At 43.7% G+C, this 19956-nt stretch overlaps 1 protein-coding gene across 3 annotated transcripts in view; it reads left to right on the top strand.

Annotated features, from left to right (window-relative positions):
* LOC135420128 (contactin-4) overlaps nt 1-19956 on the top strand; it is a 283517-nt gene that overhangs the window by 134593 nt on the left and 128968 nt on the right. For all 3 annotated transcript variants that reach the window (XM_064667147.1, XM_064667145.1, XM_064667146.1), the window contains one exon: nt 11555-11693. In XM_064667147.1, coding sequence (XP_064523217.1) covers nt 11639-11693 — 55 coding nt within the window. In that variant the 5' untranslated portion in view covers nt 11555-11638. The remainder of the gene's footprint in view (nt 1-11554; nt 11694-19956) is intronic.

Raw genomic sequence — 19956 nt, 5'->3', positions numbered from 1 at the left:
TTAGGAGTCATTATAGGAAATGATGATGCCAATTCTGGCATGATTAGATTCCAAACTTCATCTGTGATACTGAAGTGGATGATATTTCACTCAGACATGCTTTTCATCCTTTTCTCGGTCTAAATGTTCTAATTCCATACTCTGTTTCCTGGTTTTGAACTCTCTTTTATCTTCAATTCAAGATGTTACAAGTTTTTTTTTTTAAAAGGAATTGTCCCAGAAACTCCCAGAAATCACTTAAGAAGTTTTGCCAAATATTGGATGTATTAAATTTGAGTTGACAGCTCCATCTATGCAAAATGAAAAGTGGAAAATATCGCCTATGACTGGAAATGAGCTGGCACATGAAGATAAGATGCAGATAAAGGTTTAAAAGTTGGCAATTAACACTCTAAGAGATTTTTAAAATGGGGTTTAATGGGCAGTAAAAAGGACTAGGACAGTACTTTTATGGTTTTTATGGGATTCAGTATATGGTTGTGCCTGTCTGCAGCCTGGCTGGGAATGAATTCATAGAATCCCAGAGTGGTTTGGGTTGGAAAGGACCTTAAAGCTCATCCCATTCCACTGCCTGCCATGGGCAGGGACACCTTCCACTAGCCCAGGTTGCTCCAAGCCCCGTCCAACCTGGCCTTGGACACTTCCAGGGATCCAGGGGCATCCACAGCTGCTCTGGGCAACCTGTGCCAGGGCCTCCCCACCCTCCCAGGGAAGAATTCCTGCTGCCTCTTTGGAGAACAGGCTGAATTTGGTGTGAACTCCTCCTGTTTATTCATGCTGACTCCATCCATGCAAGGTGGGAGAAGAAGCTGCTGTTCAGGGAAGGGCTTAAAATGGGCAAAGGCTTTAAAATCTGAAGGTGGCTGCAGTGTCAGAGAACAATTATGCATCCAGAACCAGCCTCATGTCCTTCCTGGCTCTTTTCCTTTTCTCCTCTGCCTTCCTCCTGTTGCAGAGGAGGTCTAGGCAGCTCCCCCTGGGACCTGGGCAGGGAGAGCATCTTCCCACAGCTCCTCACAGCCCCACCCCTGGCTCTTCCACTTGTGCAGTGCAGGGGTGCATAGAGCCCTAAGCCAGGGATAACAGGAACACACATTTCTGCTCCTGCCTTTTGAGGCTGTTACACATAAATCAATGCCTCAGTCAAGTTTGCAAACCTTGTTTCCTTTCATCTGTTGCCTATGACAGGAAAACCAAGGGCTTAATGTGATATCTCAATAAATCCTCGCGCTGCCAGCCAGCCAGTCCTGAAATGCCGTGCAGCTCCCATCGTTTGACATAGTTCTCCACTGCAGAGATGGCTCTTGTTTTGTCTGGCCCTGGGCTTGATTCCTTCAATAATTGATATTCCAGGCTGAAAACAAAGCTGGGAGCAGTGCCCCTTCCTTGGCGTTCCTCCGCCAGCTGCTCGGCGCTTTGCAGCTTGAGAGCCCCTGGCAACGAGGGAGCACACAGCCAGTCTGACTTATTTATTTTCCCTGGCAGGAGCCAATGCTTAGTACAAGGATGTCTTTAAAAAAATACACTCCTGCCACGAAAAATGGCAGAGGCACAAAAAGGCAGTAACATCCCATAATCTGCATAGTCAGTGCAGGCAAACGCCGGCGTGTTTTCAGCTCTAATCGGGGGTCGTAAACACGCAGAGTTTATGTTGTTCTGCTGAAGAATAGCTCCCATAAATCACACACAGGGCAATTTCTCTGTTTTCATTCGGAAGTTTATTTCCTTTTATGTTTGGTAATTAAACCAGGGCTGTGTTGCAGGCTGCAGGAGCAGCAGCAGTGATGACACGGAGGTGTCACCGCAGTCCCTCTGCTCGCCTGCGCTGGTTGGTCTGGCAGACACGTGTCCTGTCGCTGGGAAGGGTCACCTCCCCGGGAACAGCCAGGAGCTCCTGCCCTCCCCTTATCTCAGAAGGTTCAGCCACGGCTTTTAAATCACCTTCTGCAGAGATTTGTTGTCTGGACTCCCAGGTGTAAAATCCTGCCTGGCCACAGGCAGGTGGGCTCTCAGTGGCCAAAACCTTTGGCCAGCCCAGACAGGCACTTGCTGCTGTGCCCATGGCACTTGTTTGCACCTGCAGGCATCTGCAATCCTGAGATTTTCAAATTGCTAACAAAGTTCTAGTGTACTAAGAGACCAATATGTTTCCTATTACAACCTATTTTTTTCCCTGAATTCCAACGCAGAATAACCCCAAATGACATCACTGCCTGAGCAGAAGTGCTCACTTCTCTTTATACACCAAGCCTCAAAGAATTTGCTGCTTTATCTGAGCTGCAATCAGGTGAGCAGATGCCTCCAGCCTTCAGTGGTCTTCCTTTGGCTGCTTGGTTTGATTTTGGGAGGATTTGCTCTCCCAGTGGGAGGAAAAGCTTTGTGTTCAGGCCATGCTGAACCCAAGCCATTCAGTGAACTGATGTCAGGGCTAAGTTAGCCTGTTCTGTAGGGCCGTGGTCAAGTCTAGACTTCCATATCTCTACTTCCCTCTTAGTTTCCTTGGAGAGAAGCTCAAATTTTTATAAAAATAACAAATTTGGGTGCAAAACCAGACTATATAATAGTAAAATATCACCAACAGGATCTTGACTCAACTGTGTTGTCAGTTTAGAGTTGCAAAGGAAGCAGTGATATCACTGTTTCTGCAGTCAGGAAAATCCCAGATGATGCTTATGGGGCGTGTTGTGCCTTCACTTGATATCCTGGGTGCGATCCTGGCCTTGCTGCTGGAAATAATCCACTGATAACAGGAGGAAAAGCAGGTTGGGAGTCTGTAAATTCTCTGTTTTGCTGTGTTGTCTCATTGTGTGGGTTCCTGAGTTTCACACCAGCTGAGCTGTTTGGCTTTGCACCACGAGCTGTGGTGAGAAATGGAGCACCCGGAGCTGGCCGTGGGCAGGAGAACTGCTGAGAGCAGCAAGGCTGGAGGCAGGGCCTTCCACCCAGCAAAAATGGGATTTATATGGTGAACAGGACGCCAGGCGAGGCAGAGGAGTGACTGTGAAGGAATCTGTGTGGTCTGGGTTTTCCTCCCTCGCAAGGAAGACAACCTGCAGAGCAGGGAATGCTTTCTGACACCTCCCATCAAACTTTTGTCAGGGCTCATTTGTAGCACAGCACTTAAACCTCCCCAGGCTGGTTTGTGTCTCTGACAGAACAACTGGCAGCCGGAGGCGAGGGCAGAGCAGCCCCAGGGTGGTTTGAGCACCCCCAGCAATGCTCCTGGACACGGTGCCAGCGTCGCCCAGAGTCAAACTGGCATCACCTCCTGACCTGCCTGGAGTGGGTGCAGAGCAACCCCAGCTCCAGCTTGCACCCCTGTGGGACAGCTGCCAGCTCTGAGCAGCCTGTGAGCTCAGAGATGCAGCATTTTCTTATTTTCACATCCAGTATGCAGAGCGTTGATGTGGTTTTTTTCTTTCTTTGCACAGTTCTGGTCTTCCTTACCTGAGCTCTGAGGTCTCCCTGGAGCCTTCCCTTCTCCACACTGAACAACCCCAACTCTCTCAGTTCCAGGCAATCTTTTAAAGCAAACACTAAACAAGCACATAACAGGGCTATCAAAATGATTGGTGGGGTTTTGATTTTTTTTCCCTTCCCTAGATGATTACTGAATTTAACAAAACACTTAGAAACATTTCTAAGTCCAAGCATCTCAATTATCTGGGTTGGAAGCCTTTTGCTGGTAATAGGTGATGAGGGAGTTGTTCTTTTGATAACCTCTATTCCCAGGAACACGGTGAGTGTGAGACTGGCTTCTTACCAGCTTTTCAAAGTTAATAAACTTGCTGGTTGTTTTTATTTTCTAAGTTCTGTTTTCTACTCTTAAAACCCCTCAATTTGTGCCTCTGAAGGAAGGCAGCACATCAGGCAAAGCATTGTTCAGAGTGAGTTCTCCCTGTGAAACACCTGTGGAGAAAACTCTCTTTTTGTCTTGGAAATAAAAGGGATTTGTTTTGTAATCTCCAGAAGTGAAAAGTAAAACGTCGTTAAGATGCTGATTTTGGAGATTGCCTGGAATTATCTTCAATATTTTCACATCATTTTTTGTCTGCTGGACAAGATAGTGCTCCCTGATAACGTGTGTTTTGGGAATGGGCCTATTCAGAAGTGAATAACTTTGAATGTTGCTTATTTATCTCTGTTCAGAGGGTGAAACTGTCTTGATTCATTATCTTGAAGCGCTGACCTGGGGATAAAAGCAACTTTCCTTGTCACGCAGAGTCCCGGGAGCCTCGTTTTTTCGGTGCATCTTTCTGTCAAACTGAGACAGCAATAAATTATCCCTTGTTTCTTTAGGAAATTTATGATCAAAAAGTCAGAGGGAGTTTAATGTCCCACTTTGGCTGACAACTTCTTTTTGCAGCCAGTGTTGCGTGCTGGAAAGGGGCTGGGCTGGGTGGGCTGGGCGTGTGCTCTGCTCTGAATTCAGGTCTCTAATTGGCAGCTTTTGCTATCAGAAAAAAAAAAGAAAAAAGTCAAATTGAACACGTGATGGGTTTCACAGATCATTTCCATTGATGGTGGATCAGTGGTGTAGTTTGGAGAGAAGAGCTGGACTTCCTGAATACCAACTCCAATGTCTTTTGCTCTTCAAGTTAGTTTATCTATCCCTAAAGCTACTATATTTTAGGTTTTATAATTTATTGCTTGGCTATAGGGGAGAGCCATTCACTTTAATCTACCAAAGTACTGCATTGAAAATGTCACTCGGCGTGAAGTTGGGAATTGTTTTTAAATTGGTGAGTTTTAAGGTAACTGTTCTAGATAATCTTCAGTAAAAGACTCTCTGAAAGAGGGTAAATTCTAATTTGTAGGAAATGCCAGACTGGGAAGTTTCACTGCTTGTAGCTTTTTATTATGATAGTGTCACTCCTTGTTTGAGCAAAGTGCCTCAGAATTTGTGGCACGATGGGCTGGTTCTGTGTTGAGCAAAACTGGCTTTTCTCTGAGAGGTGCTGCCTCAGGTGAGAGTTTTGTCTTATATCCCTTCATGAAAAAAGTAGAATAATACAGAGTAATCCCTAATTAACACCCTTAATTCAGACTTGCCTTTAGCCCCCCAAATCTCCTTCCCTGGAGATGATTTATGCTCGCACATTATTCAGGTTTTCCAGGGCAGTGCTGGGTTTCCTGGGGGCAAGAGGCAGAGAGTGAGGGTCGTAAGGGGGTGGTTGGAGCGTCTTAGTTGGTGGCTGGTAATTAAAAATCTTTAATTGTGGTCGTGTTTTGCTGCAGGGGAAAATTGTGCTCTGCTGCACGTGTTCAGAAGGTGAAGGGACATGTCCTGCATTTGGGAATATCCATGTTTGAGATGGATTGCTGCTTCCACGAGGCTGCTCTTAGTAGTGACAAAGGTGTGCAGGGAATGCTGCCACACAGTGAAATATTAAAGGAGTGGGTGCCTGTGATTAAGTGACTATTTTTGGATAATCCAGGCTCTCTAAGCAGGTTTTAAGCTGTGGCATTAGGTTCTGCATGAAGATAAAGTGGGTTTGGTTCTTCTAGTTGCTTCTAGGCTAACAAATCAAAAAGGGATGGTGTCATTAATAATTATTTCTATATGTCTTTAATTATATCAGCAAAAAATACTCTCCCTGTGTGCCCCACAACTAACAGAGCTGCCCCACAACCAGTTTTTTGGGGGATATGTACTATGAGCATAAGTTTAGGGAGCACTTACATCAATAAAACTTCAGTGGAAGAAGCTGTATTTAAACTCCAATTTAAATAATTCATGCAGTGGGCACTTCCTGAGTTGTTCCATCAACAATCTTTGCTAATATTGTTAGAATTCGATTTGTCTTAATCTGATGGATGCAATCCTTGCTTCCCTTGCATCCCCCTGGGGTGAGGCCCGAGCTGTGGCAGGTGTGGGATGACAAGGAGGAGGCTCAGGCTCAGATCACACCAAAGACCCACCAGCCTGACAAATATAAATGACTGGAGCGAGTTGGGAACTTGCATCTGTTGAGGTGCTGTGACTTCCCTGATGCAGTGAAATGAAATCTCTATCTGGTGGATGTGAATAAATGCCCAAAGGGGGAAAGCACAATGTGAAAACTGACATTGTTTCCTCCGTCTTTTTCTTAGATAATTAATTTTTTGAAGCGTTTCCTTCCCATTTATCATGGGCACGTCTCAGGAACACGCTGTGTGTGTGTGTCATTGTTTTATCAGGCACAAAGTACCTGTATATATTTAGTAATGTGGGAATTGTGTGTAAGTGCAACTCCAGGAGGGATCATTTCAGCAAAGAAGCTGGAGATGGCTCAGGATCTGACAGACGTGCCGTGAGAGTGAGGAGAGCTCAGTGAGATGCCACCAGCACGTGCCCACTGCCCTTCATCTCCCCGAGCCTTCAAATTCCCTTCTCTTCTCCTCCTTGCACAAAAAGGAGGGCTAACATTTATCTTGGGACTTAGAACAACAGCTCCCACAACAACAACAACAACAAAAAAAATCTGTCTTTTGAGTGCTGCAAAAACTCAGCACATCAGAAAAGGATTGCTGGAAAGGTTTGCACTTTTGGGGCCACATCTTTTGGGCACCTTCTATTTTTGGAGGTTCAACTTTTCAGGTCACTGACTCCGTCTGCTGAAGAGGGTCTGTGCCTCTCCCAGCACACAGGCCTGGATTCAGCAGAGTATTAAGAGCTGGATCTGGGTTACAAACCTGAGGTTTTGCTGAATCTGGGCCACGACTGGTGTTCAGGAGGTGGGAGCTGCCCATGCCTGGGATGCTGCCCCTCTGGAATAGCTCTGTTTAATTCCTTTCGCAGATCAAGCAATTTTCTTTGATTTAGGAAAAAAAAAAACCCTTGTTTGCCTGTTACATGACAAGAAACCTCGTTGTTTTTCCCCTTGACTGAAGCTGAACAGCTTCTTTAACCTTCATTTACAGAAGCTGACTCTGTGCTCCAATTCAGTGCACCAGTCTGAGTGACTTCCAATTCCCAGAGGCTCAAGGTTATCCTTATTCCAGTTTTGAATCAGATGGGGAGTGACCTCACCTTGCAACCAGCAACAACAGGACTGGAGAATCCCAGGGTTTGGAATTCTCTCCATCCCTTTCCAAATACTGGTGTTTCTGAAAGCAAAACACATACTGTTTCTGTCCTCAATATCCAGGCTCCAATTTAGCTTATAAATTGCCTGGGAACATCAGGAGTGGGTTGTGTTTGGAGAGATGGGAATGGATAATAGTGTTTTGGTGTAGGTTTTCAGACATCTTTTTAGTATTGTTACTGTGGCTTGGCCTTTTCTCCGAGGTAACAAGTGACAGGACGAGGGGAAATGGCCTCAAGTTGCCCCAGGAGAGGTTCAGAGTGGATATAAGGAAAAATGTCTTCACTAAGGGAGTGGTGAAGCATTGGCACAGGCTGCCCAGGGAGGTGGGGGGGTCACCATCCCTGGAAATGTTCAAAAATTGAGTCGATGTGGCACTTCTTGATGTGGTTGGTGGGCATGGTGGTGTCAGTCAGAGGTTGCACTTGATGATCTTGGAGGTCTTTACCAACCTTAATGATTCTACTAAGACTCATGAAGCATCTCTTGGCCACATCTTTGATGGATATAGATCTTCTTGTATGTGTGCATTAGGAAAAATATCTTGACCTCAGGAAAAAGAGGTTTTGTTGAACCCTAGAAACTTTCTGTGGCTTTTTTTCTACCATTTTTTTTTCTTGTGTTGATGAGTGGAATTTGAGTTTATATTAAACCTTTGTGCTCAGCTTTTGCTGGGTCAAGTATTTTTAGACTTGACCTGCAAAATGCATCCAGTGTAGGTGTTCTTGCCTGCATTTGCCATATGCCCTTTTCCCTAAACACCCCAACAGTTCATGGCACTCAGTGCTCTGGTCTGGGTGACAGGATGGGAGTCAGTCAAAGGTTGGACTTGATCTTGGAGGTCTTTCCCAACCTCTGATTTTGTGCTCTCAGCAGCTGAACAGCCCCACGTTCCATGTAACCCAAAGCTCTGCTCTCCCTTCTGAGCCTAAAGATTATTTTTATGCTTCTATGCTCCTGTTTGAAAAGCTTGGTAGTTTGTGGAGGTTTTTGGCCCCGTGAATTGCTGTCAGTGTTGAGGAAGGCAGTGAGTCCCCCTCAGGTGTTTGCTCTTGCCCTGTGGCAGCCGCAGGGTCGGCACCACCTTAAATCTCCCAACTCCCACATTAGTGCTGCGTGTTCTGGGCTCACCCTGAGCTCTTCCTTTGCTGAGGTGATTAAAAGATGCCTGTTGCTGTCTGGATGTGCAGCATGCTTCATTAGCAGTGATTTATTTGGGAGCTGAGTGGAGTTGGCACTCTGCAGCACACCAACCAGCAGCAGGAGAAGGGGACGTGATTCCTGAGGCTTGTTTCTTGCTGCTGCTGCAAAGCTTAGGGGTCTTGGGTGTGTTTTGCAAATTTTCCTTCAGAATATTCACTAAACTGTGAGTTCATAGAATGCAAATTTATCTACAAAGTATTTTTCACGTTCTGAATGCATCCACATACCTTAGCTTAGGATTTGAATTTCTATTTTGAGTTTGTTTTTTTTTTTTCCAGAACTACTAATTATTAAACACCCCAGTGAAATTACAGAGCCATGCCCACTAAATCAGAAAAATTCCCCACAAATATTTGTGCTGCACACATTTTTCTCCCTCCCACCCGACTGCAGTCAGAGCTCAGAGAGTCAACTTTCTTCACCAGAATCCAATTAGGAACAAAGGTGCCTTTCAAAAGAACTTGCAATGGCTGCACTGCCAAAAAGGAAGTTAAAAAGACATCTGCACATGTGTGTTGGCACTGGGTTTTCTAATGGGCTGCACTTCCAAACTGAAGCACAGCAATCTCATTTTCATCTCGGAAAAAATAGCCTGTGTAGTGCTGAAACTCTCTGTGCTTCCTTCTGGAAATAAAATACTAAACTTTGCAAGTTTTCAGGCCTCATATTCCCCTTCAGAAGCAGCACAAACTCCCCTGGGATTTTATAGGCAGAAAACATTCAGGGATGGGAAGGATCTTTTCAATTATCCGTCTTTTGCTCAGGCACAAATGTTGCCTTTCCCAAAGTCATTGCCATAAAAAGTCAATGTGTTTGAACAGTTTTTACAGCTCTGAACAAAGGCCCTGCTGACATGAATAGCAGTGATGTTTACAGGCAAACTTCCTGAGAATTGGACTCATTCACATGTGAAATAGGAACTACCACGAGAAATGGAAATGCAGCCAGAGCTTGAAAACCCCCTTATTTTAACCTTAGGAAAATATTTTTAATGATGATCATCTAATTTACTTTTCACTGCTTTTTGTGCTAAGACAGGTTTCATTTCTCTTTGGGAAAACTTTCTGTAACGTGTTGGCCTGTGTTAAACCCCAGGTACCTGGCATTTTTTCTTTGAAGCACGTGCATGACCATCCCGTGTCTGCTGGTTCTCTGGAGTAATTGCTTAATAACTAAATAACAGAAAAGACTTTGAGCTTTTACACTGGACTTAAATATACTGAATACTGAAAATGTGTATTTATTTCTTGCCCAGAGAAGCTGTGGCTGCCCCATCCCTGGAAGTGTCCAAGGCCAGGTTGGACGGGGCTTGGAGCAACCTGGGCTAGTGGAAGGTGTCCCTGCCCATGGCAGGGGGTGGCACTGGATGGGCTTTGAGGTCCCTTCCAACCCAAACCATCCTGTGATTCTAAGATTTTTATGATTCATCTCCAAGCCTCTGGAAGCACCACCCTCAAAGCCTGTGGAATAAATAGAGGGATTTTGCTTGACTTTGCTCAGATCTGGAGGTTTATATGTTAAGGTTTTTTAAGCAAAAGTCAGATATAATACTGTCCTGCCTGCAGACAGAGCTGGGTGCTGTTGTTGTTAATCCCCAGGGGTGATTTTGGTGGGCCCTGTGGCACATGGGCAGCTGACAGTGGGGTCTGAGGGTGCTTCCCATGGGCTCCTGGCAGCAGGTTCAGTTGATAAGTGCTCTACCTCTTGTGCTTTTAATTAGGGATCAAAGGCTCTGAGCGATTGCTCTGTTTCAGCAGCTCGTTGCACAGAGTGAGGAGAATAATTGTAAAGTATCTCCTTGCAGGGTAATGAAGAGAAGCTTTAGAAGTGACACCATGGGTTTATTGATGGGCATAATTCGTGGGAAAACGAGAACAGGAAAGAATTTCAGCAGCAGCTGGTGAATACAGGATTTATCTCAAATTTCACCTCAGCTGGTGTAGAACCAAGAGCAACTTGCTTTGGCAGAAATCTCTTGTGGAGGTGCTGTTGTAACCAGTAGAATTTGGTTGGACTCGATGATCTCAGAGGTCTTTTCCAACCTAAATGATTCTGTGAATTTGGTACTTAGAGGAAAAACAGGATTTGTCCATTATATGGGGTAAAAAAGTACATTTCCTGAGTTCACAGAGTGTAACTGCTTAACCATGTCAATCAGTAGAAAGGTCTGGGATGACATTTTCCTCCTCAAATTAATAATTAATACTCTAATCATTTCCCTAAGTTATTAGTTTTCATTGATTGGTCCTTCCTGCTGACCCCCAGCAAGGCTCATCAGTCTGTGTGAGAACAGATGAATATGTGCAATTAATCTCTACCCCTTTCAAAGCTGCACCTTCAGATCAGATTCTTAGTCTTGTCAGTGCATTGAACCTGACTTTATTAGAAGAATCTCACCAATTTTAGCTCACAAAAGCAGGCAGAGCCCTCTCATGATACCCCTTCACATGGTATTAGTCGTGCAGTTTGTCTTGGAAGCACAAAGGCCCCTTAAACTTCCAGTCTTCAGTGGGATGAATAAATTATAAGAATGTGTGTCTGACTTGATTTATTTATTTTTAATATTTAAATGCCTGCTCTGGAAAAGGTTCCTTTCATAAAAGAAGGCATTTTTTTTCCCCCCCCTTGGGTTGCTTGGAGGGGGATGGTGGTACTTTGCAGAGAAGGTCTCGAATTGTCTGCTTACAAATTCTATTTATAAGTTGTAACAGAGTGTGAGGAGAAGATTGGTTTTTACCCAGAGATGTTTTTAGGTTGATTTTTAAAAAGAATTTTAGAGCAGTGAGGATGGGGGAGAAATGGGAAAAACATCCCCCTTCCCTGAGCAGTGTGGGAACATTTCCTATGAAGTGCTGTCTTGTAGAGATGATGCCTTTTCCATACTGGATGATGTTTGTAGAGAAAAATTAGAGTAATTCTCATAAAGTTAGAGAATTACTCTAATTTTTCTCTTAACTTGATCTACAGAGCTCACTAATTACACCAGATTGCCCCAGAGAGGCAGGGAGTAAATCTGCTGATTGCAAAATTGAGAGGCACAAGAAATCTCACAACGCCCAAGCAGAAGATGCAGACATGGGTTACAATTCTTAACCCTCCTCTGGCACCCAGACCACTTGGATGGTCACAAATCACTCCTCAGATTGATTTTAAATTAAATATTGGAGAATGTTTCTTTGTTGCATTCCACTTGCACCTTTCCTGGAAAGGAAAAACAAACTGGAAAAAAACCCAGAAGGAGCAGCAATCCTAACTCTCCTGGGAATCTCTCTTTTCTCTTGCAGACTAAAGGTGGCCTAAAATTTCCCAGGAGCCCCCTTCTCTGCTGGAATTAGTGGACTGGTCTCCTCTGAGCTGGGCAGCTGAAGATGAGGTTGCTGTGGGAGCTGCTGGTGCTGCAGTCGCTCATGGTGTGCCTGGCAGGTGAGGGGTCGCCTTTAAACTTCGGATTTAAGAACACCAGTGCGTTCCACACTGGTGGGATGTGTCTGCCAGGGATAAAAGGGCAAAACAAGGCCCTGTTTCCCAGCCAGTGTTGTGGGATGTGCTCAGTGGATCGAGCTGATGCTCCTTCTCCCGGGGATCAGTGTCTCTCATCCCAAGTACAACCTTTCAAAGGACTGCTCTGCCCCTTTCTGCTTGAAAGTTGCTGTTGATGGAAGTTGTTTTCCCGTGTTCTGTGTTAAGTGTTTTCACTGCTCAATTAAACCTTTGTGGAGTGTGGCTTTAAATCCCATTAAAAGGGTGTTGTGCTGCAGCTCAGCCCTCGCTCCATTTAACAAATAATTAGAATGACATATTTCAGCAGTGTAACCATCCCCTGCAGCTGCCCTTGTTTAACCTTTGCAGCCCCCAAAGTTGCAATGTTCTGAGCGTTCCCAGGGAAGGGAAGTTTCTAAGGAATGTGCCTTTTTTCCTGGAGCTGGAATGGTTCTTGAAGAACATTTTGGATTTCCAGAGGGTTGGCAAAGCTTGTTCCAAAGCCCTGTTGACCTTGACATGGGCAAGGAGTTGGTTGTAGGGAACTCTGGACCATACCAGACTGTCAAAGGCTGTTTTGAGTCTTTCTCTCCTTGCTGTTCCCTTATCCTTGATTATTTCCTCCTTAAACTGGCATTATTATTCTTTAACGTGTATTTTGTTCTGAGAGAAGGTTTAAAGTTTTAATTACTGTTTATATCACCTGGATTGCTCTAATTTATCTGCTGCTTGCTCAGAATGTTTTACTGCTTTGTTTAGTGGCTTCTGCTTTCTTCCCTTTTATATATGTGCTCACTGTCAGGGTACTTTTTCAGCATTTTAGGTAATAGCTAACTACTTAGAATGGTGTTTACTTTCTTCTGCTGAGCTCCACTGAACATAAAGCCACTTTTATTCCGGTACTTAGGGGTACCTATTTTAGAAATTTGGTTCCAAGTCTTTCTAAATGTGCTTTGACAGTTTCTGAGCTGGCAGAAAATTGGATGCAGAGAGATTCTGCAATACAGAGCCCACACGTGTTTCAGGAATTGCAACCTTAGGGAAGTCGGGCTGTGGGAATGCATCGACTGTGAGCCTTTATTTCAAGCAAATAAACAAAATAGTGGAAAAACAAAAGCATGAAAAAAGACTTTTTACTGTAATTTCCAGACTTAAAATATTTATTGCAAAATTGCCAGGGTCAGCAAAATAAAGTTTCAGGAGGATGTGTTGGGGAGGGTTGTCCTTATCTTTTCCATCTGTTATTTATAAAAATGCATCTCATCAGCGCTGGCTTTTCCCACACCATTCAGCAACAGCGTTTTTTCTCCTCTTTGCAGTGCACTGAGTGTCTTCAGGCTTCAGATTCTCTGTCCTGCTGAGGGAGATTTAGAGATTTGTGGGGAAAGAAGTGCCCAAAGTTTTGTGCAAGTTTTCTCTTCAGTGATGAGTGAGAAAGTGGTTTTCTTTTGCTTTTCCATTTGGGCACAGTGCTTTTAGTAAGGGATGCTCTTGCTTTACTTCCCAAGCTGTGTTTTGTGTGTGCTGCTATGAACACACACATCTGGCTGCTGAACAGTCTGAAGTTAAGGAGGAATCTTATGTTTCCATGTTGATCTCTTGATGTACCTTTGTGAAAAAAAAAATTAATAAATTAATTATGCAAAGGGAAAAAAGGTCAAAATAGTGTGCAGAAAGTTGTCTAACAAATCTTTATAGTGCTTTGTGGACCCTTAAAAGACTGGGAAACTTAACTGTTGAGTTACCTGTGGAAAAAAAAGGTTCAATCTGAAAACTGAATACCTTTATTTGGTTCTCATCAGTGTCAGACACACAGATATCACCCTTGTCTTTGCCTCTGCTGCAAAGAGCAGCACAACTGGGGGAGGATGAGTTTTTTGGGGTGTTGCCCTGACAAAGCCCTGTGGAAGTGAGTGGTCCCACCATCCCTGTGCCCCTTCAGGGACAACTGGTGGGCTCCAGCTGCCACCAGTCCCATCACTACTTAGGCTCTTTTTTTAGTGTGTGTGTGCTCCCTGAATGAACATCTGTTCACTAGAAATTGCATAAAACTGAAGGTCTTTCTGAGCCATCACCCAAGCTGGGACCATCTTTGTCAGACTCTTTTTCCTTGTTGTTTTGAGGTTGTACTGCTAAAAATTACTGTTGCTTTCTTTGGACTTAATATTTGATGTCTATCAATTATGGGGTTCTGATTACATTTTCAGAAGTTTTGTTTTGGTGCCAAATTGCCCTGATTAGTTCAGGCTCTCAGCTTCCTTAAATAGCAGCTGTGGTGCTGATAATTCCTGAGTTTTGGAGATAGGACGAGAGGTGGAACAGGCTGTGAAAAGTAACACAAAGCTCTTCAAGTCGTGACTTTGTTAAGAAATGCTCTCCCTTGGGCAGCCCCACATATCCCAAAAAGCATTTGTGTACAGCCTGGGAACAGGGATGGAAACAAAAGCCACTGCACAGGAGGAGCCAAAGCAGCCACACTGATGAAGATGTGGCATGGTCTGTGGGCCTGGAATGTGCTGGACAAGTATGAAAGGAAATTTTCTGTGTTTTCCTGACTTTTGTGCCATCCTTTGCCTCATTAACTTCCTGGAGCAGGGAGTCTCAGTGCTGAAGTCATATTTGCATGTTAATGAGCTGCAGTCACACAGACACATTAATGTCTGAGTGTGCATATGCATATTTTAGAGGGGAATTTAACCCCTGAAGATCCCCTCACGTTTTACAGGGGTGCTGGGTTTTAAGCTGGGCTTAAACCACAACTAAGCACTACGAGGCCGCTCACTCACCTCACCCCCCCCCCGGTGCAGTGGGGAGGAGAATCAAAAATAACACTTGTAGGTTGAAATAAGAGTGGTTTAATAAATGAAACAAGGTAAAAAAGTATAATAAGAGTAAATTATAATAATGATAATGAAAAGTACAAGTGATGTGCAGTAAAATTGCTCATCACCCACTGAACGGTGCCAGACCTCGTCCCCCAACCCCAATCTGCCCCTTCCAGGTGATTCTCCCAGTTTATATATATATATATATATAAATAGGTAATATTTATATATGACTGGAATATCCCTGTGGCCAGTTAGGGTCACCTGTCCTGGCTGTTCTCCCTCCCATCTTTTTTTTTCTGTGCTCCTCCTCACTGACAGAGCCTGAGACACAAAACAAGTCCTTGACTTTGGATAAACACCACTTGGCAACAAGCAAAGCATTGGTGTGTTCTCAACATTATTCTCATCCTGAATCCAAACCACAGCACTGCACCAGCTACTGAGGGCAGATTAACTCTGTCCCAGCCAAACCCAGGACAGACAGAAGACAAAAAAAGAACCTTTTGTAGCTTTTTGGAAGTGTTTCTGCTCTGCTGTGGGTGTGATTGGGGTCTGCCTTGCTCTCCTGCCCTTCCTGATCTCCATCTCAGCTTTTCTTTGGATGTTTTGCTTTCTGCCTTCTGCTTGTTCTTGCTGTTTAAAAAGGAAGATCTGTGCTCACAACAAATAAACCAGCCAGCAAGACAACCCTTCTTTTTCTCTTAGTAAGCACCATGTAAACACAGTGTCTTCACTAAATGAATTTGTCCTGTAGCTCTGTAATAATGCTGCTGTTTCTACAAGTTTTGTCAGAGGGGAAGTGCTGTTGCAGCTCAAACACAGACTCTAGTGTTTGTTTTACCCTGATTTGAATGAATAAGGAAACACTGTTCTTTCTCTCTGCTAAATTGGCTTTATAGTGAACCCCCCAGCTGTGTAAACCTCTGGTTTGTAATAGGTTCAATGGGCTGCACAAAGATTACTGGAATTTTTTTGGTGGAATGTGGAAGGTGATCCTGAAGGTTAGAAGTCCCCGTGTTGCTCCCTCAGAGTGGTTTGTAGGTCACTCTGCAATTCCAGTGCTTGTCTACACCCCACTATGTGAAAAACTGGAGTTTCACAGTGCTCCAGGTACCCAGAATTTAGATATTTGCCCTATTACCTCTCACAGCTTGAAAAGTAAGAGGAATTAATATGGAGAAGCCCACATGTGCAAAGTTTATTCCTCCTTTCAGCTGTAAGAACAGGGGTTAAGTGGGTTTTATGAATGGGCTTTTGACCAGCTGTCAGTGCAGGGGAGCCTGTCACTGGTGTCATGCTATCCCAGCAACACCCACCCTTAATTCCTCAAATCCAGGAGCAGCAGCATATTTTTCAGTATCAAATTTATCATATTTTTTAATAAAGTGGAATAAAAGCGTCGCTTCACCTCTTATCTCCTGAAAAATGCCTTTTTTTAAATGGGTGAAGATGCACATGATGGCAGAAGTCAGAAAACAAGGAGAAGTATCTCTGTAGAGCTTATATTCAATGCAGGTTTGTTGGGAGGGGTTTTTGTGGTTGTGGGGGTTTTTTTCCCCAAACTGTTTTTTACAGGAAAATATTCTTAGAAATGCCTGTCCAGGGATTCTTTCTCCTTTTGTCACATGCTGATACAGCATAACCAATACCTCAGCAGTGGTCTAGAACAGAATATTTAGAGCATGGCTATGTGATTCATGGGCAGAAAGACCAATATATAGTCAAATATTTTCCATTGTGAGGCACAAAAATCGCCATCATTTCTGTCAATATATTCCAACGAAATCAGACATTTGAGTCTGTTAAAAATTAAAACTCAAATTCATAGGAAGGAGGAGTATTCACAGGCCTGTTTGAACTCCTGCTTCTATCCAAGCAGCTGTAGGTTACACAGGAAAGAAATTCAGCTAATTTCATGTCTGAATATAAATAATGAAAGCCAGAAGAACTGTTGTACATATTAAATGATGGTCTCCTATAAACGGTGCCGCAGTTCAATTTGTTCAGCATTTTTTTCCCGGTGCCGTGTAGTTCCCACGGCTGGTGCTTTGATGTTACTGGGCAGCTGCAAAATGATTAATCTGTTGCAGCCCCATAATTAATTAATTTATATTTTGGTCAGTTCTGCAGCGCTTTGCATTTCTGGCCCCGACTGCCTAATTAATGTTTGCACAGCACTCGGAGCAGACGGAGCAGGGAATGGCTCCTGTTGATGCAACTGCTCCTCAAACACGACCCAGCCCTTGGTGTGGTGCTGGAGAAGGGTTTGCTGAGCAGATCTTGCCTTTGATAACTTTGGTTGGGGTTTTTTTCTGATTATTCCAGAGGGGTTTTTTGTTCATTTCCAACTCCTGTATTTAGGAAGGGATGTGGTCCCCCAGCCCTCTGCTCCTCACCCTGCTGGCACCATCTTGTAGGGAGGTGACATTGGCCATGGGTGAGCAGGTCATAGACCCATTTCTCCTTTAATGGGGATAATCAGGATGACAGATGGGGCAGGACAGGGCACATCCTATTGCCAAGAAGCTGGCTCCATCCTCTTGGCACTGCCCCTCGGCTATTTATAAATACTGACAGGAGCCCTCTCAGTCATCTCTTCTCCAGGCTCTCAGGCTCATGGTGGGTTCTTAGGGCTTTCCTGTGCAGGGCCAGGAGCAGGATTTAATAATCCCTGTGGGCCCATTCCAGCTCAGGATATTCTGTGGTTGCAGACTAAACAAGCCCAGCTCCCTCAGCCTGTCCCCATAAGGGAGATGCTCCTGTTCCCTCTTCATCACCTTAGTGCTCCACTGGGCTCCCTCAGGAGCTCCACGTCTCTCTTGTGCTGGGGAGCCCAGAATTGGACACAAAACTGCTTGTGAACCCTCACCAGGGCTGAGCAGAGGGGCAGGATCACCAGCTGAAGCTGGAGATTATAAAGGAATGGTTTAAACTAGAGGAGAAAAAAGAGTGAATGGGGGGAAAAACTCAGAAGGGAAGAATTGTTGGAGCTGAGAGCGCACTGGGATAAGAAAGATTAAATCTGAAGTGGACAAAAACTCATTTAAACTGAAACCAGAAGACTTTTAGGTGCCCAAGTGGGATTCTACAGGATCACTCAGCTGTACATGGGTGGAAAGGAGAGCTAAGAAAATGTAATTTATTCTTATTTAGGGGTTACGTGGCAAGTTTTCCTGTGATTGCAGAGGGTTGGATTCAGCCTCACCAGAGGTCTGTGCCCATTTTATGTTCCTGATCTGTCAGCAGATGGGACCTGACTGATTTAGGCTATAATCTCTCAAATTATAAAGTTAGAGACCATATCAATGCCATTTTCTCATTTCTCTTTTCTGTGCAGATGATTAGGTATATTATGTTTTTCTCATAAGTCCATCTGGGCAAGTTTAATTACATCTTTCTCAAAAGTTATGGAGGTGAGATGATGCACTTTAAATAAAACAGAGACTATGCAGACATTTTTATCAGCAGATGTTCCAAGTATCTGGCTGTGTATTGATCCCCTGTGTGTTTTATATGATGCTTCTTTTCAATTTAGCTCCTTTGCATTTGAATTAATGTGTAGATATTGAAATTAAATCTCATTTAGGGACTCACAGAAATACCTACTTTTCCATACATCTATCAAATTAGGGAGAATATGGACCCAAACCACTTATTTATTACCAATAAAAATGGACTTTTATGGCAAAATTTGAGGTGATTAGTCTGTTGCTTTAGAGGCAAAATACTTCACGATGCTTAGAAAATCTAAATATTGTTGGAAAGGGACTTAATTTTGTAATAACATTGTGGTCTTTGAGGAGAACAAGAGGTAAGAGATGTGGTGCCAAGTGAAATCTGCTGGACCAGGCACCAGGGCTTGGAGCCTGTGTTTGCTGCTGATTGTCTTCAGTTGCTGGGGAAAGTCTGGCTTAACTAGGCCAAAAACTAGTCCAAATTAAATCCTGTGTAAGGATTTGATCCCCTGATACTTCCCTGTGTAGGCACAAAATTTCCATCCCTTCTCTCCCCACTTTTGTGGGGATTTTTTTGTGGGGATGGGGGAACAAGTTCCCACTCAGACTTTTGGGGTTAAATCTCTTGGTTTTGCCTCCTGCCCCTCCCCTCGTGCAGTGGAGCATTAACTGGCTCAAAATGATGTTGGCAGAGATCATCATTACTTGGATAAAGGTCTTCCAGCTAAGCAGCAATCAAGGGAGATCATCCAAACGGAATAAAAGGGGAAAGGGTCAATTCAACCTCGATAATTATAGTACTGGAAATTTGGGCAATAACAGAATTAAGCTTCACTGACATATAAATGAGTACATGGGCTGGCAGAGCATTGCTGGCTGATGTTTTCCACACAGAAAATGTGACTTTTCACCACCTCTGCAGGTTTTTGTGGGGTCTCTTCTAGAAATTCCTGTTCCCTTCTGCAACCAGGCACTGGTTGTCAAAAGTGCTCCAGGTCTTACAGGATTTGGGCCATTAAATAGAACAGATGCTGGTGTATTTTTGCAAGTTTGTGCTCAAAGTCAGTCTGTGGCAAATAAGTGACTGCTCCAATAAATACTCTTTTAATGAATAGAGCACAGAATGCTGTGGTGCAGCTCGTTCATCTGAGCATTGTTTAATGCTGCTTTATTGAAGCATTTGTCAAATGCTGTCACAGGCTGTGCTCTGAAATTAAGGATATGCTCATGACAGCCCTGCACTGACTCATTATTGCAAGTTTTAGAAAAGATTTCCTGTGTATTATGATGAAAAAAAGCAAAACTTCCCCATTACCCCTTCAGTGCTCGTTTGTTTTTCTTTCTGTATTTGGATTTTTTTTTCTGCAATAAGATATAGGTATTTAACTTCATAAATCAGGCTAAGACACGATTGTTAAATAGTCTATATCATATTAATTAGGCTGTGAAGCAAGGCAAGCATTACAACCATTTATAATGGAGTACTGGAGAAGTTGCTAATCAATGAGACAGGCAACTAATTAGGCAGGCAGCAGTCAGCATCTTCAGCTGAAGCTGGTGACTTTAAACTTCATTAAACTTTCCAGGTGTGGGGGAAAGTATGAAAAATAGAGCTATTTTAATATGTTGATGCGTCTTAATTCCACTTTTCTGAGTTTGAATGCCTGAAGATTGCATCTGTTTTAAGGGATATTGTCATTTATAAAACATCCCATGTTTGTGTTGCACAGCTGGAAAGAAAATAAGCAGTTTGTGTGGGAAAGCTTTGTTTGAGTTTGTCCAGTGCTTGTTGAGTAGAGCATCAATTTATGCCTAAAATTCCTTCTATGGCATCTTTTAATTCATACCTTCTAAGCCTTCATAGTTTCCAGGTACATCCCTGACAAAGTTCTGAGTGTTATCCTTGTTTTTACTTTTTTAACA

The sequence above is a fragment of the Pseudopipra pipra genome, chromosome 11, assembly GCF_036250125.1.
Source record: "Pseudopipra pipra isolate bDixPip1 chromosome 11, bDixPip1.hap1, whole genome shotgun sequence".
Taxonomy (NCBI): Eukaryota; Metazoa; Chordata; class Aves; order Passeriformes; family Pipridae; genus Pseudopipra; species Pseudopipra pipra.
This window is presented reverse-complemented; position numbering and strand designations above follow the sequence as displayed.